Source organism: Scyliorhinus torazame, chromosome 7, assembly GCF_047496885.1.
Source record: "Scyliorhinus torazame isolate Kashiwa2021f chromosome 7, sScyTor2.1, whole genome shotgun sequence".
NCBI classification, from domain to species: Eukaryota; Metazoa; Chordata; class Chondrichthyes; order Carcharhiniformes; family Scyliorhinidae; genus Scyliorhinus; species Scyliorhinus torazame.
In genome coordinates this window covers 170,462,525-170,488,681 of record NC_092713.1, presented here as the reverse complement: position 1 = coordinate 170,488,681, position 26,157 = coordinate 170,462,525, and the positions used below count along the sequence as shown (strand labels likewise).

At 48.6% G+C, this 26,157-nt stretch overlaps 1 protein-coding gene across 1 annotated transcript in view; it reads left to right on the top strand.

The window, feature by feature from the left end:
* The window catches only part of LOC140426708 (probable voltage-dependent R-type calcium channel subunit alpha-1E), a 1,526,345-nt gene that overhangs the window by 1,342,631 nt on the left and 157,557 nt on the right, over positions 1 to 26,157 (top strand). The window contains exons 32-34 of the mRNA XM_072511794.1: positions 2,652 to 2,762; positions 4,461 to 4,544; positions 19,402 to 19,518. Of these exons, the coding sequence (XP_072367895.1) occupies positions 2,652 to 2,762; positions 4,461 to 4,544; positions 19,402 to 19,518 (312 nt within the window). The remainder of the gene's footprint in view (positions 1 to 2,651; positions 2,763 to 4,460; positions 4,545 to 19,401; positions 19,519 to 26,157) is intronic.

Here is a 26,157-nt window from a genome sequence, read left to right as displayed (position 1 = left end):
CAACAGTAGTGAACTCACCAACATTGAGGGCATTTAAAAGTTTATTGGATAAGCATATGGATGATAATGGCACAGTGTAGGTTAGATGGCTTTTGTTTCGGTGCAACATCGTGGGCCGAAGGGCCTGTACTGCGCTGTATCGTTCTATGTTCTATATTGCTGAATAACACTGGGCTACTCGGTCAACCTGAGTAATACTGAATAACATAATACATTTTAACAGTGGGTAATATTGAGTAACACTGGGTTACACTGCAATACTGAGCAACACTGAGAAGTATTGTGTGACACTAGTTTACATCATGTAATATACTGGATTACTGGCTATCACAGTGCCTGTCCTGACACATGCAAACGTAACATTAGCTACGATTGGGTAAGCCTCATTATAACTGGGTCAACAGTAACCTGAGCAGTAATCTATAGCAGCGATCATGCTAGCTTTCACTGGATGTTTATTGGGGGTGAGGATAATGATTGAATGGAGTTAAGGTAGGCAAATGGAATTGAGGTACAGACCGGTCATGGTCGGATTGAAATGCAAATCTGGCTCAAGGAACTGAATGACCTATTGCTATTCCAATGAGGGAGCCTGAGCCACCTCAATACTGGATAATAGTTAAGGCTGGATAATGCTCATTAGCTCTGGGTAACATTTAATAATGCTGGTTATAACTGGGTAAGTTGGGTATCCGTGAACAATAATAAAGGGAAGATTTTGGAAATCTGAAATAAAGATAGAAGATGCAGGGAACACTCAAAGTCTGACGATGTATAATGAACAAGGAAACAGCGCTTGGTGGAAGGTCACAGAGATGAAACATTAACGCTGGCCGGGATTCTCCCGCCATCGGCGGGGCGGCCCGTACCGGTGCCAAAGAGTGGAGTGAACAACTCCGGCATCGGGCCGCCCGGAAGGTGCGGAATGCTCCGCACTTCCGGGGGCTAGGCCAGCGCTGGCGGTGTTGGTGCTGCGCCAACCGGCACTGAAGGGTCTCCGCTGGCCGGCCCGAGTTGGCGCATGCGCAGGACCGTCAGCGTGTTTCCTGCGCATGCGCAGGGGGTTTCTTCTCCGCCCCAGCCATCGTGGAGCCTTACAAAGGCCGGCGCGGAGGGAAAGAGTGCCCCTACGACACAGGCCCGCCCTCAGATCGGTGGGCCCCGATCACGGGCCAGGCCACCCTGGTCCCCCCCCCCCGGGGCCGGATTCCCCCACGCCCCCACGGAGGACCTCACTAACCGCCCTCTAAGCCAGGTCCCGCTGGTATGGACCTTGTCTATTTCACACCGGCGGGACTGGCCACAAACGGGTGACCGCTCGGCCCATCGGGGCCCGGAGAATTGCCGGGGCAGCCACTGCCAACGGCACCCAACCGGCGCGGCCCAATCCCCGCCCGAAAACCGGCGCCGGAGAATTCGGCAGCCGGCGGCGGGGCAGGATTCACGCCGCTCCCCGGCGATTCTCCCACCCGGCGGGGGGGTCGGAGAATCCCGTTTGATCCTGTTCTCCCTCCACAGATGGTTCCAGACCACATTTCCCACACTTTAGGAAGGATGTGAGGGTCCTTGAGGGGGTGCGGAGGAGATTTACCAGAATGGATCCAGGGATGAGGGATTTTAGTTGCCTTGGAGTAAAGGAGATTGGGGGGAGATTTCATAGAGGTGGACAAGATGATGATGGGTTTAGATAAGGTAAACAAGGAAAAATCTTTTCCATTCAGTGATGGCACAATGACTGGGAGGGAACAGATTGAAGACCTTGGGTAAGAGACAGAGGGAGGCATGTGAGGAAGAATATTTTTACATAGCGAGTGGTGATGAGCTGGAACTCACTGCCCACTGAGGGGGGTGGTGGAGACGATGAATGATTTCAAAAAGAAATTGGATGGGAACTTGAAGGGATGGCACAGAGGTTAGCACTGCTGCCTCACAGCACCAGGGACCTGGGTTCAATTCCGGCCTTGGATGATTGTGTGGAGGTTGCATGTTCTCTCAGTGTCTGCATGGATTTCTTCCGGGTGCTCCGGTTTCCTCCCACAGTCCAAAGATGTGCAGGTTAACTGAGGTTGCAGGGATAGTGCGGGGGAATGGGCCTCGGTAGGGTGCACTTTGAGAGGGCCGGTGCAGGCTCGATGGGCCGAATGGCCTCCAGCTGCACTGTGGAGATTGTATGGAAATAAACTTTGAAGGTTATGGCGATCAAGCAGAGAAATAGGACTGAGCGGATTGTTCCATGAGGAGCCAGCATGGAATCAATGGGTTGAATGGCCCTCCTATGCTGTAAATGACTCCATGACCTGCTGAGTGTTTCCAACATTTCTACTTTTAGGTCCGTAAGTAATAACTGAGTATTGCTGGAGATCAGTGCAAATTATTGAGTAGCACTGGTTATATCCAGGCAACCTGAGTTTGGCTAAGCAATACTGGGTATTGCTGGGTTACGCTGGATATTGTCAGGCTATCTCTGCGAGGCACTAGCTATCTCTGACATTACTGCCCATTTCAGGATCCCCTTTAACTCGCTTTTGCGGGTGGGTTAAATGAAGCTTAGTGTTATTTATTTCCGGTTTTGGGGGTCTCGAGACACTGGTGTAAGTTAGCTTGTAAGACTGGTTCTACCCTTAATATATCCACGTGTGTTTTCTTTGCAGCACCATTCTCCCCCAGCAGGCTTCGTGAGTGTCTTAAAGTTCATGAATATCGCCTTCACCATCAGCTTCACACTCGAGTGCATCCTTAAAATCATTGCCTTTGGATTCCTGGTGAGCAAATAGAAAAAGAATGCCTTGGGAAGATATTGCAATTTAAACTTTACGAATCAGGGGCGGAATTCTCCGCAATCGGCGCGATGTCCGCCGACCGGCACCAAAAACGGCGCGAATCAGTCCGGCATCGCGCCGCCCCAAAGGTGCGGAATCCTCCGCATCTTGAGCGGCCGTGCCCTAACCTTGAGGGGCTAGGCCCGCGCCGGACTGATTTCCGTCCCGCCAGCTGGCGGGAAAGGCCTTTGGTGTCCTGCCAGCTGGAGCGGAAATGACTTTGCCGGGCGGCGCATGCGCGGGAGCATCAGCGGCCGCTCACGGCATCCCCGCGCATGCGCAGTGGAGGGGGTCTCTTCCGCGTCCGCCATGGTGGAGACCGTGGCGAAGGCGGAAGGAAAAGAGTGCCCCCACGGCACAGGCCCGCCCGCAGATCGGTGGGCCCCGATCGCAGACCAGGCCACCGCGGGGGCACCCCCCGGGACCAGATCGCCTCGTGCCCCCCCCCAGGACTCCGGAGCCCGCCCGCGCCGCCTTGTCCCGCCGGTAAGAGAGGAGGTTTAATCCACGCCGGTGGGACAGGCATTCCAGCAGCGGGACTTCGGCCCATCTGGGCTAGAGAATCGGCGGAGGGGGGGGGGCCGCCAACCGGCGTGGCGCGATTCCCGCCCCCGCCGAATATCCGGTGCCGGAGAATTCGGCGGGGGCGGGATTCACGCCAGCCCCCGGCGATTCTCCGACCCGGCAGGGGGGTCGGCGAATCCCGCCCCAGAATTGGTGGAGTCATGGAGACCTCTCTCAACAACTAAATTACAGCAAGCAGGGGGATTAAGTGACACCTCAAGACCGTGTTCAGGAATGGACAAAATTAAACACGCAATGAGCGGATTGAGGTAGAGAGAGCTTTGCTCTCTATCAAATCCCATGCTGTACCTGTCCTGGGAGTGTTTGATGGGGACAGTGTAGAGGGAGCTTTACTCTGTATCTAACCCCGTGCTGTACCTGTCCTGGGAGTGTTTGATGGGGACAGTGTAGAGGGAGCTTTAATCTGTATCTAACCTCGTGCTGGACCTGTCGTGGGAATGTTTGATACACATCTGGAAAAGTACAATTTATCTATGATTAAGACCAAGTAATATAGAACATAGACCATACAGTGCAGAAGGAGGCCATTCAGCCCATCGAGTCTGCACCGACCCACTTAAGCCCTCACTTCCACCCTATCCCTGCAACCCAGTAACCCCTCCTTATCTTTTTGGTCACTAAGCGCAATTTATCATGGCCAATCCACCTAACCTGCACGTCTTTGGACTGTGGTAGGAAACCGGAGAACCCGGAGGAAACCCACGCACACACGGGGAGAACGTGCAGACTCCGCACAGACAGTGACCCAGTGGGAATCAAACCTGGGACCCTGGCGCTGTGAAGCCACAGTGCTATCCACTTGAGCTACTGTGCTGCCCCACGGAAGGGAATTATACTATGAATTGTGAGGGAGCTCGAGTATTGTAATTTTGGGAAGTCCTGTGAGTTCAGTGATGTTGGATCTTCGGAACCACATGTAGGGATTAGCTCCTGTTCATCTGCGAAAGTGATTTGAGGTGGAAGTTATAGCTTATGCAGTTTGTATGCCAAGAAGACTGTCAGTAAATGGATTTCCACTTGCTCTTTTGACATCTCATGTTCATTCCCTCCTCCCAGAATTACTTTCGCGACTCCTGGAATGTGTTTGACTTTGTGACGGTGGTGGGAAGCATCAGTGAGATCATCGTTAACGAGTGCAACGTATGGTGCTTCAATCTAATACGCTTGTGTGAGAGAGTACAACTGGGAGTGTGTATGTGTGTGAGAGACAGAGGCCCTATCTGGAAGGAGACAGAGAGAGGCCACACTAGTGAGAGAGGAAGCAGGATTGGGAAAGAGAGGGAGGGTAGGATTAGGAAAGAGAGAGTGCAGGATCTGGAAAGAGAGAGAGAGAGCAGGATCGGGTAAGACAGAGAAATCAGGTCTTCGAAAGAGGGAGAGAGAGTCGGATCGGGAAAGGTAGGGAGAGTGCGCCGGATAAGGAAAGAGAGAGACCCGGTTTGGGAAAGAGAGAGAGAGACGGATCAGGAAAGAGAGAGAGAGAGCCCGATCAGGAAAGAGAGAGAGCCGGCTCGGGAAAGAGAGAGAGAAACGGATCGGGAAAGAGAGAGAGAGATGGATCGGGAAAGAGAGAGCGATAGAGAGAGCCCGATCGGGAAAGAGACAGAGAGACGGAACGGGAAAGAGAGCCCGATCGGGAAAGAGAGAGAGAGAGAGAGACTGATCGGGAAAGAGAGAGAGAGACGGATCGGGAAAGAAAGAGAGAGAGCGGATTGGGAAAGAGTGGGAGCCGGATCTGGAAAGAGAGAGAGAGCTGGATCGGGTAAGAGAGAGAGAGCCAGATCGGGTAAGAGAGAGAGCGCTGGATCGGGTAAGAGAGAGAGAGATGGATCGGGTAAGAGAGAGAGAGCTGGATCGGGTAAGAGAGAGAGAGATGGATCGGGTAAGAGAGAGAGAGCTGGATCGGGTAAGAGAGAGAGAGCCAGATCGGGTAAGAGAGAGAGCGCTGGATCGGGTAAGAGAGAGAGAGATGGATCGGGTAAGAGAGAGAGAGCTGGATCGGGTAAGAGAGAGAGAGCCAGATCGGATAAGAGAGAGAGAGCTGGATCTGGTAAGAGAGAGAGAGACGGATCGGGTAAGAGAGAGAGAGCTGGATCGGGTAAGAGAGAGAGAGAGAGAGAGCAGGATTGGGAAAGAACGAGAAAGCTGGATTGGGAAAGAGAGAGAGAGACAGACCAGGATTGGGGAAGAGAGAGAGAGCAGGATTGGGAAAGAGCGAGAGAGTGAGGGCAGGATTGGGAAAGACCGAGAGAGCAGGATTTGGAAAGAGCGAGTGAGAGAGAGCAGGATTGGGAAAGAGAGAGAGAGAGCAGGATTGGGAAAGAGCGAGTGAGAGAGAGCAGGATTGCGAAAGAACGAGAGAGAGAGAGCAGGATTGGGAAAGAGCTGGATTGCGAAAGAGAGAGATCAGGATTGGGAACGAGCAAGAAAGAGTGAGCAGGATTGGGAAAGAGAGAGTAGGATTGGGAGGGAGCAGAGTTCGGAATGGGCGAGTAATTGAGTGCAGATTGGGAAAGAGAGAGGGCAGGATTGGGAGAGTGCAGGATTGGGAAATAGAAAGAGCAGGATGGAAAAGAGAGAGTGACAGAGAGCAGGATTGGGAAAGAGTGAGTGAGAGAAAGCAGGATTGGGAAAGAGCGAGAGAGAGCACGATTGGGAAAGAGCAAGAGAGAGACCAGGGTTGGGAAAGAGAGTGCAGGATTGACAGGGTGCAGGATTGGGAAAGAGAGAGTGAGAGAGAGCAGGATTGGGAAAGGGCTGGATTGCGAAAGAGAGAGGGCAGAATTGGGAATGAGCAAGAGAGAGAGAGCAGGGTTGGGATAGATAGAGAGTGCAGGATTAGGAAAGAGCGAGAGAGAGAGAGAGCAGGATTGGGAAAGAGAGAGCAGGATTGGGAAAGAGAGAGAGCAGGATTGGGAAGGAGAGAGACAAGAGAATTGGGAAATAGTGACACAGAGCAGGATTGGCAATGAGCAAGAGAGAGAGCAGGATTGGGAAAAAGAGAAAGCAGGATTGGGAAAGAGCAAGTGAGGGAGAACAGGATTGGGAAAGATAGAGCGAGCAGGATTGGGAAAGAGAGAGAGCAGGATTGGGAGAGAGCAGGATTGCGAAAGAGAGAGTAGGATTGGGAAAGAGAGAGTGAGAGAGCAGGACTGGGAAAGAGAGAGCGAGAGAGCAGTATTGGGAAAGAGAGAGCGAGAGAGCAGTATTGGGAAAGAGAGAGAGAGAGCAGTACTGGGAAAGTGAGAGCGAGCAGTATTGGGAAAGGGAGAATGAGAACGCCGGATTGGGAAAGAGAGAGTAGGATTGAGAAAGAGAAAGAGGGATTGAGAAAGAGAGAGCAGGATTGGGAGAGAGCAGGATTGCGAAAGAGAGAGCAGGATTGGGAAAGAGAGAGGGAGAGAGCAGGATTGGGAAAGAGAGAGCGAGAGAGCAGTATTGGGAAAGAGAGAGCGAGAGAGCAGTATTGGGAAAGAGAGAGAGCAGTATTGGGAAAGAGAGAGAGAGCAGTATTGGGAAAGAGAGAATGAGAACGCCGGATTGGGAAAGAGAGAGCAGGATTGAGAAAGAGAGAGCAGGATTGGTATAGAGATAGAGGACAGGTTTGCAGGAGCAAAATTGAATATCTGAGAGAGAAAGGACACGATTTGAAATGAAAATGAAAATGAATGAAATAAAATGAACTGAAATGATGGAAAATCGCTTATTGTCACAAGTAGGCTTCAAATGAAGTTACTGTGAAAAGCCCCTAGTCGCCACATTCCGGCGCCTGTCCGGGGAGGCTGGTACGGGAAGGCTGATTTGATTGAAGGAGAGAGGGAGAGGGCTGGATTTGGAATATGGGAGAGAGGGCAGAACATTGACAGGGTATTGGAGCATTTACGGAGTATTGGAACATGGTTTGGAGAATTGGGGTATTGACAGGGGGATTGAGGTATTGACAGGGTATTCGGGCACTGTCAGGGTATTGGGGCACTGATAGTATTGGGGCTCTGACAGTATTGGGGCTCTGACAGGGTATTGGGGCTCTGACAGGGTATTGGGGCTCTGACAGTATTGGTGCTCTGACAGGGTATTGGGGCTCTGACAGGGTATTGGGGTTCTGACAGGGCATTGGGGCTCTGACAGTGTACAGGGGACCTGACAGTGTATTGGGGCTCTGGCAGTGTATTGGGGCTCTGGCAGTGTATTGGGGCACTGACAATGTATTAGGGCTCTGACAGGGTATTGGGGCTCTGACAGGGTATTGGGGCACTGACAGTGTATTGGGGCTCGGACAGAGTATTGGAGCTCTGACAGGGTATTGGGGCTCTGACAGTGTACAGTGGACCAAACAGGGTATTAGGGCTCTGACAGTGTATTGGGGATCTGGATCTGACAGGGTATTGGGGCTATGACAGGGTATTGGGGATCTGACAAGGTATTGGGGCTCTGACAGGGTATTGGGGCTATGACAGTGTACAGGGGACCTAACAGGGTATTGGGGCTCTGACTGTGTATTTCGGCTCTGACAGTGTATTGGGGCACAGACAGTGTACAGGGGACCTGACAGGGTATTGGGGCTCTGACAGTGTATTGGGACACTGACAGTGTATTGGGGCACTGACAGGGTATTGGGGCATGGCAGTGTATTGGGGCACTGACAGGGTATTGGGGCACTGACAGTGTACAGGGGACCTGACAGGGCATTGAGGCTCTGACAGTATATTGGGGGTCTGACAGTGTATTGGGGGCACTGACAGTGTATTGGGGCACTGACAGTGTACAGGGGACCAGACAGTGTATTGGGGCACTGACAGTGTACAGGGGACCTGACAGGGTATTGGGGTTCTGACAGAGTATTGGGATTCTGACAGGGCATTGGAGCACTGAGAGTGTATTGGGGCACTGATAGTGTATTGGGGCTCTGGCAGTGTGTTGGGGCTCTGGCAGTGTGTTGGGGCTCTGACAGTATACTAGGGATCTGACAGGTTATTGGGGCTCGGACAGTGTATTGGGGCTCTGACAGTGTATTGTGGCACTGACAGATTATTGGGGCACTGACAGTGTACAGGGGATCTGATAGGTTATTGGGGCTCGGACAGTGTATTGGGGCTCTGACAGTGTACAGGGGATCTGATAGGTTATTGGGGCTCGGACAGTGTATTGGGGCTCTGACAGTGTATTGGGGCACTGATAGTGTATTGGAGCTCTGACAGTGTATTCGGGCTCTGACAGTGTACAGGGGATCTGACAGGTTATTGGTGCACTCACTGTGTATTGGTGCATTGGCAGTGTATTGGGGCTCTGACAATGTATTGGGGCTCTGACAGAGTATTGGGGCACTGGCAGTGTACAGAGGATCTGACAGTGTATTGGGGCTCTGACAGTGTACAGAGGATCTGACAGGTTATTGGGGATCTGACAGGGTATTGGGAGACTGACAATGTTTCGGGGCTCTGACAGGGTATTGGGACACTGACAGTGTATTGGGGCTCTGACAGGGTATTGGGGCTCTGACAGGGTATTGGGGCTCTGACAGGGTATTGGGGCTCTGACAGGGTATTGGGACACTGACAGGGTATTGGGACACTGACAGGGTATTGGGACACTGACAGGGTATTGGGACACTGACAGGGTATTGGGACACTGACAGGGTATTGGGACACTGACAGGGTATTGGGGCTCTGACAGGGTATTGGGACACTGACAGGGTATTGGGACACTGACAGGGTATTGGGACACTGACAGGGTATTGGGACACTGACAGGGTATTGGGACACTGACAGGGTATTGGGACACTGACAGGGTATTGGGACACTGACAGGGTATTGGGGCTCTGACAGGGTATTGGGACACTGACAGGGTATTGGGACACTGACAGGGTATTGGGACACTGACAGGGTATTGGGACACTGACAGGGTATTGGGGCTCTGACAGGGTATTGGGACACTGACAGGGTATTGGGACACTGACAGGGTATTGGGACACTGACAGGGTATTGGGACACTGACAGGGTATTGGGACACTGACAGGGTATTGGGACACTGACAGGGTATTGGGACACTGACAGGGTATTGGGACACTGACAGGGTATTGGGGCTCTGGCTGGGTATTGGGGCTCTGACAGTGTATTGGGAGACTGACAGGGTATTGGGACACTGACAGGGTATTGGGACACTGACAGTGTATTGGGGCTCTGACAGAGTATTGGGACACTGACAGGGTATTGGGACACTGACAGGGGATTGGGACACTGACAGGGCATTGGGACACTGACAGGGTATTGGGGCTCTGACAGTGTATTGGGGGCACTGACAGGGTATTGGGACACTGACAGGGTATTGGGACACTGGCTGGGTATTGGGGCTCTGACAGTGTATTGGGACACTGACAGGGTATTGGGACACTGACAGTGTATTGGGGCTCTGACAGAGTATTGGGACACTGACAGGGTATTGGGACACTGACAGGGGATTGGGACACTGACAGGGCATTGGGACACTGACAGGGTATTGGGGCTCTGACAGTGTATTGGGGGCACTGACAGGGTATTGGGACACTGACAGGGTATTGGGACACTGGCTGGGTATTGGGGCTCTGACAGTGTATTGGGAGACTGACAGGGTATTGGGACACTGACAGGGTATTGGGACACTGACAGGGTATTGGGACACTGACAGGGTATTGGGACACTGACAGGGTATTGGGACACTGACAGGGCATTGGGACACTGACAGGGTATTGGGACACTGACAGGGCATTGGGACACTGACAGGGCATTGGGACACTGACAGGGCATTGGGACACTGACAGGGCATTGGGACACTGACAGGGCATTGGGACACTGACAGGGTATTGGGACACTGACAGGGTATTGGGACACTGACAGTGTATTGGGACACTGACAGGGCATTGGGACACTGACAGGGCATTGGGACACTGACAGGGCATTGGGACACTGACAGGGTATTGGGACACTGACAGGGCATTGGGACACTGACAGGGCATTGGGACACTGACAGGGCATTGGGACACTGACAGGGCATTGGGACACTGACAGGGCATTGGGACACTGACAGGGCATTGGGACACTGACAGGGTATTGGAACACTGACAGGGTATTGGGACACTGACAGGGTATTGGGACACTGACAGGGTATTGGGACACTGACAGGGTATTGGGACACTGACAGGGTATTGGGACACTGACAGGGTATTGGGACACTGACAGGGTATTGGGGCTCTGACAGGGTATTGGGGCTCTGACAGTGTATTGGGACACTGAGTTACAGGGTACTGGGGCTCTGACAAAGTATTAGAGCTTTTACAGGGCATTGGGGCACTGACAGTGTGTTAGGGCACTGACAGTGTATTGGTGCACTGACAGTGTATTGGGGCTCTGACAGGGTAGTGAGGCTCTGACAGTGTATTGGGGATCTAACTGTGTATTGGGGCACTGTCAGGGTATTGGGGCTCTGACAAGGTATTGGTGCACTCACTGTGCATTGGTTCACTGACAGTGTATTGGGGTTCTGAACATGTATTGGGGCTCTGACAGTGTATTGGGGTTCTGACAAGGCATTGGGGCACTGATAGTGTATTGGGGTTCTGACTGGTATTGGGGTTCTGACAAGGTATTGGGGCACTGACAGTGTATTTTGGGGCACTGACAGTGTACTGGGATTCTGACAGTGTATTGGGGATCTGACAAGGTATTGGTGCACTCACTGTGTATTGGTGCATTGGCAGTGTATTTGGGCTCTGACAGTGTATTGGGGCTCTGACAGTGTTTTGGGGCTCTGACAGTGTGTTGGGGCTCAGACAGGGTGTTGGGGCTCCGACAGGTATTGGGCCTCCGAGAGGGTATTGGGACGCTGACTGTTTATTGGGGCTCTGACCTTGTATTGGCGCTCTGACAATGTATTGGGACTCTGACAGTACACTGGGGCTCTCACAGAGTATTGAAGCTCTGACAGGGTATTGTAACTCTGACAGGTTATTGGGCCACTGAGTTACAGGGTACTGGGGCTCTGACAATGTATTAGAGCTTTTACAGGGCATTGGGGCACTGACTGGGTTTTGGGGCTCTGACAGGGTATTGGGACACTGACAGGGTATTGGGGCACTGACAGCGTATTGGGGGCACTGACAGGGTATTGGGGCACTGACAGCGTATTGGGGGCACTGACAGGGTATTGGGGCTCTGACAGGGAATTGGGGCTCTGACAGGGTATTGGGGCTCTGGCAGTGTCTTGGCCCTCATAGAGTCATAGATGTTTAAAACATGGAAACAGGCCTTTCGGCCCAACTGGTCCATGCCACCCAGTTTCCCTCAGTAAGCTAGTCCCACTTGGCCGCATTTGGCCCATATCCCTCTATGCCCACCCTGCCCATATAACTGTCTGACTGCTTTTTAAAGGAAAAAATTGTACCCGCCTCTGCCACTGCCTCTGGCAGCCCGTTCCAAATGCTCACCACCCTCTGTGCGAAGGAAGTTTCTCTTTGGTCTATTTTGTATCTCTTCCCTCTCACCTTAAACCTTGCACTCTAGTTCTAGACTCCTCTGCCTTTGGGAAAAGAGGTTGACTATCTACCTTATCTATGCTCCTCATTATTTTATATATTTCTATAAGATCACCCCTAAGCCTCCTGCACTCAAGGGAAAAAATGTCCCGGTCTATCAAGCCTCTCCTTATAACTGAGACCAACAAATCCTGGTAGCATCCTCGTAAATCTCTTCAGCACTCTTTCTAGTTTAACAATATCCTTCCTAATAGCAGAACTGAACACAGTGTTCCATGTGTGGTCTTGAATGTCTTGTACAACTTCAACAAGACGTCCCAACTCCTGTATTCAATATTCTGACCAATAAAACCTAGCATGCTGAATGCCTTCTTCACCACCCTCTCCACTTGCGAATCCATCTTCAAGGAGCTATGAACCTGTACCCCTAGATCTCTTTGTTCTGTTACTCTCCCCAACTCCCTACCATTAATGGAGTAGGCCCTGCCCTGATTTGATCTACCAAAATGCATTACCTCACATTTATCCAAATTAAACTCCATCTGCCATTCATCGGCCCACTGGCCCAATTGATCAAGATCCTGTTGAAAACTTATATAACCTTCTTCACTATCCACTATGCCACCAATCTTGGTGTCATCTGCAAACTTACTAACCATGCCTCCTACATTCTCATCCAATTCATATATATTTATATATATATATATAACAAATAACAGTGGAGGCAGCATCGATCCCTGAAGCACACCGCTGGTCACAGCGCTCCAATTTAAAAACAACCTTCCATAACCACCATTTGGTTTCGGTCGCCAAGCCAATTTTGTATCCAATTGGCTACCTCACCCTGGATTCTGTGAGATTTAACCTTTTGCAACAACCTACCATGTCCTTGTCAAAGGCCTTGCTAAAGTCCATGCAGACAATGTCGACTGCACTGCCCTCATCTACCTTCTTTGTTTGAGGGCAAATCAACATCTGACATGTGGGAGGCTTTCAAGTGTCAGTTGAAGGGAATACAGGACAGGCATGTTCCTGTGAGGAAGAAAGATAAATACGGCAATTTTCGGGAACCTTGGATGACGAGTGATATTGTAGGCCTCGTCAAAAAGAAAAAGGAGGCATTTGTCAGGGCTAAAAGGCTGGGAACAGACGAAGCCTGTGTGGCATATAAGGAAAGTAGGAAGGAACTTAAGCAAGGAGTCAGGAGGGCTAGAAGGGGTCATGAAAAGTCATTGGCAAATAGGGTTAAGGAAAATCCCAAGGCTTTTTACACGTACATAAAAAGCAAGAGGGTAGCCAGGGAAAGGGTTGGCCCACTGAAGGATAGGCAAGGGAATCTATGTGTGGAGCCAGAGGAAATGGGCGAGGTACTAAATGAATACTTTGCATCAGTATTCACCAAAGAGAAGGAATTGGTAGATGTTGAGTCTGGAGAAGGGGGTGTAGATAGCCTGGGTCACATTGTGATCCAAAAAGACGAGGTGTTGGGTGTCTTAAAAAATATTAAGGTAGATAAGTCCCCAGGGCCTGATGGGATCTACCCCAGAATACTGAAGGAGGCTGGAGAGGAAATTGCTGAGGCCTTGACAGAAATCTTTGGATCCTCGCTGTCTTCAGGGGATGTCCCGGAGGACTGGAGAATAGCCAATGTTGTTCCTCTGTTTAAGAAGGGTAGCAAGGATAATCCCGGGAACTACAGGCCGGTGAGCCTTACTTCAGTGGTAGGGAAATTACTGGAGAAAATTCTTCGAGACAGGATCTACTCCCATTTGGAAGCAAATGGACGTATTAGTGAGAGGCAGCACGGTTTTGTGAAGGGGAGGTCGTGTCTCACTAACTTGATAGAGTTTTTCGAGGAGGTCACTAAGATGATTGATGCAGGTAGGGCAGTGGATGTTGTCTACATGGACTTCAGTAAGGCCTTTGACAAGGTCCCTCATGGTAGACTAGTACAAAAGGTGAAGTCACACGGGATCAGGGGTGAGCTGGCAAGGTGGATTCAGAACTGGCTAGGCCATAGAAGGCAGAGGGTAGCAATGGAGGGATGCTTTTCTAATTGGAGGGCTGTGACCAGTGGTGTTCCACAGGGATCAGTGCTGGGACCTTTGCTGTTTGTAGTATATATAAATGATTTGGAGGAAAATGTAACTGGTCTGATTAGTAAGTTTGCAGACGACACAAAGGTTGGTGGAATTGCGGATAGCGATGAGGACTGTCTGAGGATACAGCAGGATTTAGATTGTCTGGAGACTTGGGCGGAGAGATGGCAGATGGAGTTTAATCCGGACAAATGTGAGGTAATGCATTTTGGAAGGGCTAATGCAGGTAGGGAATATACAGTAAATGGTAGAACCCTCAAGAGTATTGAAAGTCAAAGAGATCTAGGAGTACAGGTCCACAGGTCATTGAAAGGGGCAACACAGGTGGAGAAGGTAGTCAAGAAGGCATACGGCATGCTTGCCTTCATTGGACGGGGCATTGAGTATAAGAATTGGCAAGTCATGTTGCAGCTGTATAGAACCTTAGTTAGGCCACACTTGGAGTATAGTGTTCAATTCTGGTCGCCACACTACCAGAAGGATGTGGAGGCTTTAGAGAGGGTGCAGAAGAGATTTACCAGAATGTTGCCTGGTATGGAGGGCATAAGCTATGAGGAGCGATTGAATAAACTCGGTTTGTTCTCTCTGGAACGAAGGAGGTTGAGGGGCGACCTGATAGAGGTCTACAAAATTATGAGGGGCATAGACAGAGTGGATAGTCAGAGGCTTTTCCCCAGGGTAGAGGGGTCAATTACTAGGGGGCATAGGTTTAAGGTGAGAGGGGCAAGGTTTAGAGTAGATGTACGAGGCAAGTTTTTTACGCAGAGGGTAGTGGGTGCCTGGAACTCGCTACCGGAGGAGGTAGTGGAAGCAGGGACGATAGGGACATTTAAGGGGCATCTTGACAAATATATGAATAGGATGGGAATAGAAGGATACGGACCCAGGAAGTGTAGAAGATTGTAGTTTAGTCGGGCAGTATGGTCGGCGCGGGCTTGGAGGGCCGAAGGGCCTGTTCCTGTGCTGTACATTTCTTTGTTCTTTGTTCTTTGTTCTTTGTTACCCCTTCAAAAAACTCAATCAAATTCATGAGACATGACTTTCCCCATACAAAACCATGCTGACTTTCCCTAACTATCCCTTGCCTGGCTAAATGCCTGTAGATCCTGTCCCTCAGAATACCTTCTAACAACTTACCCACTACAGAATTAAGGCTCACCAATCTGTAGTTCCCAGGCTTATCCCTACATCCCTTCTTAAACAAGGGCTCAACATTTGCTACCCTCCAACCTTCAGGCACCTCTCCTGTGGCTGTCAATGATTCAAATATCTCAACTAGGGGGCCGACAATTTCCTCCCTAGCCTCCCACAATATCCTGGGATACATTTCATCAGGTTCCGGGGATTTATCTATCTTGATGCTCTTTAATACCTCCAGCATCTCCATCTCTGTAAAATGTACACTCCTCATGACATCACTTTTTATTTCCCCAATTTCAATAATATTCGTGCCTCCCTGAACAGTAAATACTGATGAGAAATATTCATTTAGGTCCTCTCCCATCCCTTGTGGATCCGCACATAAATGACCTTGTTTATCCTTAAGAGGCCCTACCCTCTCCCTCGTCACACTTTTGCCCTTTATGTATCTGTAAAAGCTCTTTGGATTTTCCTTTGCCTTATCGGCCAAGACAATCTCATGTCCCCTTTTTGCCCTCCTGATTTCTCTCTTAACTCTATGTTACAGTGTATTGGGACTCTGGCAGGGTATTGGGGCTCTGACAGTGTATAGGAGCTCTGACAGTGTTATGGGGCTCTGACAGTGTATTGGGCCTCTGACAGGGTATTGGGATCACCCATGATTAAAGTACTGCCTTTTTTATGTACCTTTATTATCTCCTGATTTATTGTCCATCCCACAACATTGTTGCATTTGGGGGTCTGTAGACTACTATCGCCAGTGTCCTCTTCCCCTTATTATTTCTTGCCTCCACCAAGATGGATTCTGCATCTTCCAATCCAAGATTTCTTGCTGTTATACTTATTCCATCCCATACTAACAAAGCTACCCATTACCCTTTCCTTCCTGCCTGTCCTTAGGAAAAGTCACGCACCCCTGAAATTCAGTTCCTGCCTTTGATCTCCTTATAACCACATCTCTGTAATGGCTATAAGATCATACCCATTTGTGATAATATGCAAAAGCAATCTTGTATATAATAATGTACACGACCTCCGACCAGCAGGTGGCAATGTAAACCTACCATGTGACTCTATGCCTCGTGGAGGTAGGAGTAAGTCGTGTTGGTGGTATTTTCCAGTAGCTCAAGAATAGTTATTGTTAGTAGTTTGTAATATATTTATTCCAGTTATCTTTACCACGCATTTGTTTTATAATAAATTATTTTAACTAGTCAAGAACTAGAGGTTCTGTAGTGCATCATTCCTATCTGCTAATGCACAAGAACATGACACCATTAGCCTCAATTCGTGCCATTAATTCATTTATTTTGAGCCGAATAATATGCGCATTTAAATAAAGAGCCATTAATTTTGCCTTGGCATGGTGCGACAACAACAATCTCTCCCTCAATGTCAGCAAAACTAAGGAGCTGGTCATCGACTTCAGGAAGCAAAGTGTCATACACACCCCTGTCTGTATCAATGGTGCCGAGGTGGAGATGGTGCCGAGGTGGAGATGGTTGACAGCTTCAAATTCCTAGGTGTGCACATCACCAAAAATCTGTCCTGGTCCACCCACATCACGCAACGACCAAGAAAGCACAACAATGCCTATACTTCCTCAGGAAACGAAGGAAGTTCAGCATGTCCACATTGAGTCATACCAATTTTTACAGATGCACCATAGAAAGCATCCTATCAGGCTGCATCACAGCCTGGTAGGGCAACTGCTCGGCCCAAGACTATAAGAAACTACAGAGTCACAAACACAGCCCAGTCCATCACGCAAACCTGCCTCCCATCCATTGATTCTGCCTACATCCCTCACTGCCTCGGGAAACCAGGCAGCATAATCAAAGACCCCTCCCATCCGGGATATTCGAAAGCAGACAACATAATCAAAGACCCTTCCCATCCGGGGCATTCCCTCCTCCAACTTCTTTCATCAGGCAGAAAATACAAAAGTCTGAGAACATGCACTAACAGATTCAAAAACAGCTTCTCCCCCGCTGCTACCAGACTCCTGAATGGCCCTCTTAAGGACTGAAATGATCTCTTCACACATCTCCTCTACCGTGTGGCACTACACTCCGTATGCTATGTATTTACATTGTGTATTTATCGTATTTCCTATGTTTTTCATGGATGGAACGATCTGCCTGGACTGTACGTGGAACAATACTTTTCACTGTACCTCAATGCACATGACAATAAATCTAAATCAAATCATATAAATCAAATCACTCACAACAGTCTATAAGACACATATTCATCTCTCTAATTTTATGTAGCCTATGCCAATTTGCACGCAACTCAGGTAATAATCCAGAGATTGTAATCTTGGAGGTTCTGTTGTTTAATTTAGTGGCAAGTTCCCCAAACTCTCTATGGAGAACCTTTTTTGTCGGCCTAACTATGTCATTGGTACCTACATGTACCACCACAATGGAATCCTCCCACTCCCACTGCAAGTTGCTCTCCAGCCCAGAACTGGTGTCCAGAACCCTGGCACCAGGCAGGCAACACAGCCCTCGGGACTCTTGATCCTGGCGACAGAGAAGTGTCTATTCCCCTAACTATTCTAACTCTGATAAGGCTACATTTTCTTTTTCTCTCTCCACTTGAATGGCCCCTGTACCAAGGTTAGTTTGCACATCCTCCCTACAACCCCTGCTCCTGTCCACACAGGGAGCAAGAATCTCAAACCTGTTCGACAAGGGCAAGGGCTCAGGCTCTTGGAGTGCTATCTTTTGGATCCAATGCCTCAGGGCATTGACAGGGTACTGGGGCAATAACAGGGTGTTGGGGCATTGACTGGGTTTTGGGACATTGACAGGGTTTTGGGGCATTGAAGGGGTATTGGGGCATTGAAGGGGTATTGGGACAATGCTCCTGCCCTATCCCCATAACTCCGCCGAGCCTTTGGACACTAAGGGGCAATTTAGCATGGCCACTCCACCTAACCTGCACAACTTTAGTCTGTGGGAGGAAAGCACTGCACCTGGAGGAAACCTTGCAAACAGGGAGAATGTACAAACTAAACACAGTCACCCAAGGTCAGAATTGAATCTGAGTCCCTGGCACTGAGAAGCAACATTGCTAACCTCGGTGGGACATTGACAGGGTATTGGGAATTGACGGGATACTGGAGAATTGAGGCGTATTGAGCCATTGACAAGGTATTGGTGCATTGACAGTGTTTCGGGGCATTGAAAGGATATTGGGGCACTGAGGGGTTATTGGGGCATTGACGGGGTATTGGGACATTGAGAGGGTATTGGCGCTCTGAGGGGATATTGGGGCATTGACGGGATATTGGGCATTGACGGGGTATTGGGGTATTGCGACATTGACAAGTTTTGGTTCATTGACAGGGCGTTGGGACATTGACGGGATGTTAGGGCATTGACGGGATATTGGGACATTGACAAGGTACTGGGACACTGTCAAGGTATTGGGACATTGACAGGGTGTTGGGGCATTGATAGGGCGTTGGGACATTGACGGGATGTTGGGGCATTGACAGGATATTGGGACATTGACAAGGTACTGGGACACTGTCAAGGTATTGGGACATTGACAGGGTGTTGGGGCATTGATAGGGCGTTGGGACATTGACGGGATGTTGGGGCATTGACAGGATATTGGGACATTGACAAGGTACTGGGACACTGTCAAAGTATTGGGACATTGACGGGGTATTGAGGCATTGACAGGGCGTTGGGACATTGACAGGGTGTTGGGGCATTGATAGGGCGTTGGGACATTGACAGGGTGTTGGGGCATTGATAGGGCGTTGGGACATTGACGGGATGTTGGGGCATTGACGGGATATTAGGACACTGTCAAGGTATTGGGACATTGACGGGGTATTGAGGCATTGACAGGGCGTTGGGACATTGACGGGATGTTGGGGCATTGACGGGATATTGGGACATTGACAAGGTACTGGGACACTCAAGGTATTGGGACATTGACGGGGTATTGGGGCATTGACGGGATATTGGGACATTGACAAGGTACTGGGACACTGACGGCGTGTCAGGGCATTGGTTAGAGAGGTTGGCGAGCAATATCTTATTTGCTGCTTGTTTCACTGCCAGGGTGTAAGAAGATTATGTTCTTATGATAGAAACAGGAATGGAGATGGCATTTCCGGGAGTTTACAGAAAGAAATATCCCACAATACCTGATGAAGGAGCAACTTGATGGCAGACAGTGATTTTCATTGTGACATGGATGGTGATCTAACATTTCAATCTCTCCGCAGTTAAAGTTTGTGAATCTGAATTTCCTGAAGTTGTTCCGTGCGGCCCGGCTAATCAAGCTCCTACGTCAAGGCTACACTATCCGAATTCTCCTCTGGACTTTTGTGCAGTCCTTTAAGGTACACAAAATATCCAAACATTTTCACTCAGTGAAAAGACAAATGGATTGAGCAGTAAGGTCACAAGATGGATATAGGAGAGAGATCCCATTCCACATATCAGAAGTCTCAAAAGACCTCTGCCCAGAACCCATTGCAAGGACAACCCAGTCTGTTAAAAGCTGCGCAACCCAGCATCTGTTCCGAACTGTCCTTGCACGAGTCTTCAACATTGCACCATGGTCTAGTATCCTGGGCATGAAAATCGCAAAAATGTCCTCTAATATCGTGCATGCCTGAAAATTTCACAGTCTTCTCCCTGTTGTCTATTGCACTGGCTGGAATATTGCTGTAAAAACTTTTCATCTTGCACTCATCAGGATAGCGAACAAGAAAAAATCAAACTGTAATAGGGAACAACAATTCACACTGTATGGGAAGAGAGTGCTGATTTGTTGGCAAGTGTACTCTGATTGGTAGAGGCCATGGTGAATGCAACAGGGAACAGTTAGTTGCCCAGCTTTGTTCAAATTCAAAGCCGGGCCAGTTGACTCTGATTGGTCAAGGCATTGCCCTGGGGAATGAACCAGAGAATGTCTGTTCCCTAAGCTTTTGTTTGCAAAATGTGGACATGCTCCTTCTGTCTGCAAAGGACAGGGCTGTGTGTATGTGAATATATATGGCTTTGCATGTCTAAGTAAGCCATAGTGAGCCCAACTGAGAATCTTAAATTGGTTTTCAGTGTAATTCCCAGGAATGTTTGACCAATGTTGTCCAATTTCAGAATCTTATCTAATTTTGGACACTATGTTTTGGGTTTTGCAAGCACGGGCTGGTTGGATGCGGTCAGTACTTTGCATGTTGTGAAAAAGTGAGAGGACATGGTGTTTGATACGATCGACCAATATAGCTGGCATCACACTGGCACTGAAATTCAGAGATCACATTACACGTTTGTATGAGAGTCAGAGCATCTTTTTCTCTTGAAGGCACAATGGAGAACATCACTTGTGTTACTCCTACATAGTAACAGAATTAAACAACTAGCTTTAACTATTGCTCAAATGTTGCAGACACCTTACTTTTCCATGGTAATCTAAATTAGACAGGGCACTTATCAGGTCTGAAGGTAGCAGCCTTAGGCCAATTCACATTTTGCGTGATATACAGCAAGTAATCAGGGTATCCATTACCCCACAGAATATCCTTAAGGCAATCCTTTTTCAGCATCAAGCTTACACAGTGAGCCATACATCCTTAACGACTAGTGGATCGTATTAAACACCACGTCCTTTCAGCTGTTCACAACAGGTTAAGTAATGTCCGTTCCCAACCAGCCCAAGCTTGCAAAACTCAAAAAAACAAAACACAGTGTCCAACATTAAATGGGATTTTGCGACTGGGCAACAATCTTGAACAATCCTGGGAATTGCACTGAAAACAAGTTTGAGATTATCAGTCGGGCTTACAATGTGGCTCACCTACAGGCGCTAGAAGCCACATATATTTACACACACACGGCCCTGTTCTTTGCAAACAGAAGGAGTATGTCCACACTTTGCACCTTTTTCAATGAAACAAAGCTTGCAGGACAGCCATTCCCTGGTTCATTCCTCAAGATTATGCCTTGACCTATTAGAGTCGAATTGGTTTGAATTTGAACAAGGCCCGGCAATGAACTGAACAAAGAACAAAGAAAAGTACAGCACAGGAACAGGCCCTTCGGCCCTCCAAGCCTGCGCCGACCATGCTGCCCATCTAAACTAAAATCTTCTACACTTCCAGGGTACGTATCCCTCTATTCCCATCCTATTCATATATTTGTCAAGATGCCCCTTAAACGTCACTATCGTCCCAGCTTCCACCACCTCCTCCGGCAGCGAATTCCAGGCACCCACTACCCTCTGTGTAAAAAACTTACCTCATACATCTCCTCTAAATCTTGCCCCTCGCACCTTAAACCTATGCCCCCCAGCAATTGACCCCTCTACCTGGGAAAAAGTCTCTGACTATTCACTCTTGTCTATGCCCCTCATAATTTTGTAGACCTCTATCAGGTAGGTCGCCCCTCAACCTCCTTCGTTCCAGTGAGAACAAACCAAGTTTATTCAACCTCACCTCATAGCTAATGCCCTCCATACCAGGCAACATCCTGATAAATCTCTTCTGCACCCTCGCTAAAGCCTCCACATCCTTCTGGTCGTGTGGCGACCAGAATTGAACACTATACTCCAAATATGGCCTAAGAACATAAGAACTAGGAGCAGGAGTAGGCCATCTGGCCCCTCGAGCCTGCTCCACCATTCAATGTGATCATGGCTGATCTTTTGTGGACTCAGCTCCACTTTCCGGCCCGAACACCATAACATTTAATCCCTTTATTCTTAAAAAAACTATCTATCTTTATCTTAAAAACATTTAATGAAGGAGCCTCTACTGCTTCACTAACTAAGGTTCCAAACAGCTGCAACATGACTTGCCAATTTTTATACTCAATGCCCCGGCCAATGTTTGCAGCAAACTACCCAGCCTTCAGAACAGTGACCACGACATCACACAACCCTGCCATGGCAATCTCTGCAAGACGTGCCAGATCATCGACATGGATACCACCATTACACGTGAGAACACCACCCACCAGGTACGCGGTACATACTCGTGCGACTCGGCCAATGTTGTCTACCTCATACGCTGCAGGAAAGGGTGTCCCGAAGCGTGGTACATTGGCGAGACCATGCAGACGCTGCGACAACGAATGAACGGACATCGCGCGACAATCACCAGGCAGGAATGTTCCCTTCCAGTCAGGGAACACTTCAGCAGTCAAGGGCATTCAGCCTCTGATCTCCGGGTAAGCGTTCTCCAAGGCGGCCTTCAGGCCGCGCAACAACGCAGAATCGCCGAGCAGAAGCTTATAGCCAAGTTCCGCACACATGAGTGCGGCCTCAACCGGGACCTGGGATTCATGTCGCATTACATTCATCCCCCACCATCTGGCCTGCAAAATCCGACCAACTATCCTGGCTTGACACAATTCACACCTCTTTAACCTGGAGTTACCCCATCTCTAGATCTGTAAAGATTTAATCACTTGCTAATGCTCGCATTCCAAGCATTGTCTGGCATCTTTGAATCTGTCTGTATATATGTTTCTGGAACATACCTCTTCATTCACCTGAGGAAGGAGCAACGCTCTGAAAGCTAGTGACATCGAAACAAACCTGTTGGACTTTAACCTGGTGTTGTAAGACTTCTTACTGAGCTCACCCCAGTCCAACGCCGGCATCTCCACATCCCGGCCAATGAAGGCAAGCATGCCGTATGCCTTCTTGATTTCCTTCTCCACCTGTGTTGCCCCTTTCAGTGACCTGTGGACCTGTACACCAAGATCTCTCTGACTGTCAATACTCTTGAGGGTTCTACCATTCACTGTGTATTTCCTACCTGTATTAGACCTTCCAAAATGCATTACCTCACATTTGTCCGGATTAAACTCCATCTGCCAACTCGCCGCCCAAGTCTCCAAATGATCTAAATCCTGCTGTATCCTCTGACAGTCCTCATCGCTATCCGCAATTCCACCAACCTTTGTATCGTCCACAAACTTACTAATCAGACCAGTTACATTTTCCTCCAAATTATTTATATATACTACGAACAGCAAAGGTCCCAGCACTGATCCCTGCGGAACACCACTAGTCACAGCCCTCCAATCAGAAAAGCACCGTTCCATTGCTACTCTTTGCCTTCTATGACCTAGCCAGTTCTGTATCCATCTTGCCAGCTCACCTCTGATCCCGTGTGATTTCATCTTTTGTACCAGTTTGCTATGAGGGACCTTGTCAAAGGACTTACTGATGTCCGTATAGACAACATCCACTGCCCTACCTGCATCAATCATCTTTGTGACCGCCTTGAAAAACTCTGTCAAGTTAGTGAGACACGACCTCCCCTTCACAAAACCGTGCTGCCTCTCGCTAATACAACCACTTGCTTCCAAATGGGAGTAGATCTTGTCTCAAAGAATTCTCTCCAGCAATTTCCCTACCACTGACGTAAGGCTCATCAGTCTGTAGTTTCCTGGATTATCCTTGCTACCCTTCTTAAACAAAGGAACAACATTGGCTATTCTCCAGTCCTCCGGGACATCACCGGAAGACAGTGAGGATCCAAAGATTTCTGTCAAGGCCTCAGCAATTTCCTCTCTTGCCTCCTTTAGTATTCTGGGGTAGACCCCATCAGGCCCTGGGGACTTATCCACCTTAATATTTTTCAAGACGCCCAACACCTCGTCTTTTTGCATCTCAATGTGACCCAGGCTATCTACACACCCTTCTCCAGACTCAACATTCACCAATTCCTTCTCGTTGGTGAATACTGATGCAAAATATTCATTTAGTGTCTCACACATTTACATAGAACATAGAACAATACAGCGCAGTACAGGCCCTTCGGCCCACGATGTTGCACCGAAACAAAAGCCATCTAACCTACACTATACCATTATCATCCATATGTTTATCCAATAAACTTTTAAATGCCCTCAATGTTGGCGAGTTCACTACTGTAGCAGGTAGGGCATTCCACGGCCTCACTACTCTTTGCGTAAAGAACCTACCTCTGACCTCTGTCCTATATCTATTACCCCTCAGTTTAAAGCTCTGTCCCCTCGTGCCAGCCATTTCCATCCGCGGGAGAAGGCTCTCACTGTCCACCCTATCCAACCCCCTGATCATTTTGTATGCCTCTATTAAGTCTCCTCTTAACCTTCTTCTCTCCAACGAAAACAACCTCAAGTCCATCAGCCTTTCCTCATAAGATTTTCCCTCCATACCAGGCAACATCCTGGTAAATCTCCTCTGCACCCGCTCCAAAGCCTCCACGTCCTTCCTATAATGCGGTGACCAGAACTGTACGCATTTCCTCTGGCTCCACACATAGATTCCCTCCCCTGTCCTTCAGTGGGCCAACCCTTTCCCTGGCGACCCTCTTGCTTTTTATGTACGTGTAAAAAGGCTTGGGATTTTCCTTAACGCTATTTGCCAATGACTTTTCATGACCCCTTTTAGCCCTCCTGACTCCTTGCTTAAGTTCCTTCTACTTTCCTTATATTCCACACAGGCTTCGTCTGTTTCCAGCCTTCTAGCCCTGACAAAAGCCTCCTTTTTCTTTTTGATGAGGCCTACAATATCTCTTGTTATCCAAGGATCGCAAAATTTGCCATAATTATCCTTCTTCCTCACAAGAACATAAGAACATAAGAACTAGGAGCAGGAGTAGACCATCTGGCCCCTCGAGCCTGCTCCACCATTCAATGAGATCATGGCTGATCTTTTGTGGACTCAGCTCCACTTTCCGGCCTGAACACCATAACCCTTAATCCCTTTATTCTTCAAAAAATTATCTATCTTTATCTTAAAAACATTTCATGAAGGAGCCTCTACTGCTTCACTGGGCAAGGAATTCAATAGATTCACAACCCTTTGGGTGAAGAAGTTCCTCCTAAACTCAGTCCTAAATCTACTTCCCCTTATTTTGAGGCTATGCCCCCTAGTTCTGCTTTCACCCGCCAGTGGAAACAACCTGCCCGCATCTATCCTATCTATTCCCTTCAAAATCTTATATGTTTCTATAAGATCCCCCCTCATCCTTCTAAATTCCAACGAGTACAGTCCAGGTCTACTCAACCTCTCCTCGTAATTCAACCCCTTCAGCTCTGGGATTAACCTAATGAATCTCCTCTGCACACCTTCCAGTGCCAGTACGTCCTTTCTCAAGTAAGGAGACCAAAACTGAACACAATACAGGTGTGGCCTCACTAACACCTTATACAATTGCAGCATAACCTTCCTAGTCTTAAACTCCATCCCTCTAGCAGTGAAGGACACAATTCCATTTGCCTTCTTAATCGCCTGTTGCACCTGTAAACCAACTTTTTGCGACTCATGCACTAGCACACCCAGGTCTCTCTGCACAGCAGCATGTTTTAATATTTTATCATTTAAATAATAATCCCTTTTGCTGTTATTCCTACTAAAATGGATAATCTCACATTTGTCAACATTGTATTCCATCTGCCAGACCCTAGCCCATTCACTTAGCCTATCCAAATCCCTCTGCAGACTTCCAGTATCCTCTGCACTTTTTGCTTTACCACTGTTATAACCTGCCTGCTTACCATTGGCTGGGGACTAATGACAATCCCACAATCCTGTGGGAGTATGAGCTTCCCCAATGAGGGGGGCGGAGAAACCATTAGTAAACTCCAAGTATAAGTAAAGCTGGCCAGTTTGGAACCAGCAGGAAGGAGTGTGCAGCAAGGGAAGTTGCTGCTGCTGTTATATATATATATATATATATATATATATGTTATTGTAAATAAATGTTATTACTTTGTATCCTTAAAACTCGTGCTGGATTCTTCGTGGCCCTCACAAAACTGGCGACGAGGGTTAAAGTGAATAGCTGTCTACACTGCTGAAGCCACCTCCCTGGATTTTTGTTGGATACAGGTTGGAAGTTGTTTTCTAGAATACCATACCTCTGTATGGACGTTTGGATGTTTTTGATGCTGCGCTGGAAAGCTGGAACCAGTACGTACAACGGATGCGTTACTATTTCCGGGCAAACAATATCACCGAAAACGAGTGCCAGGTTGTC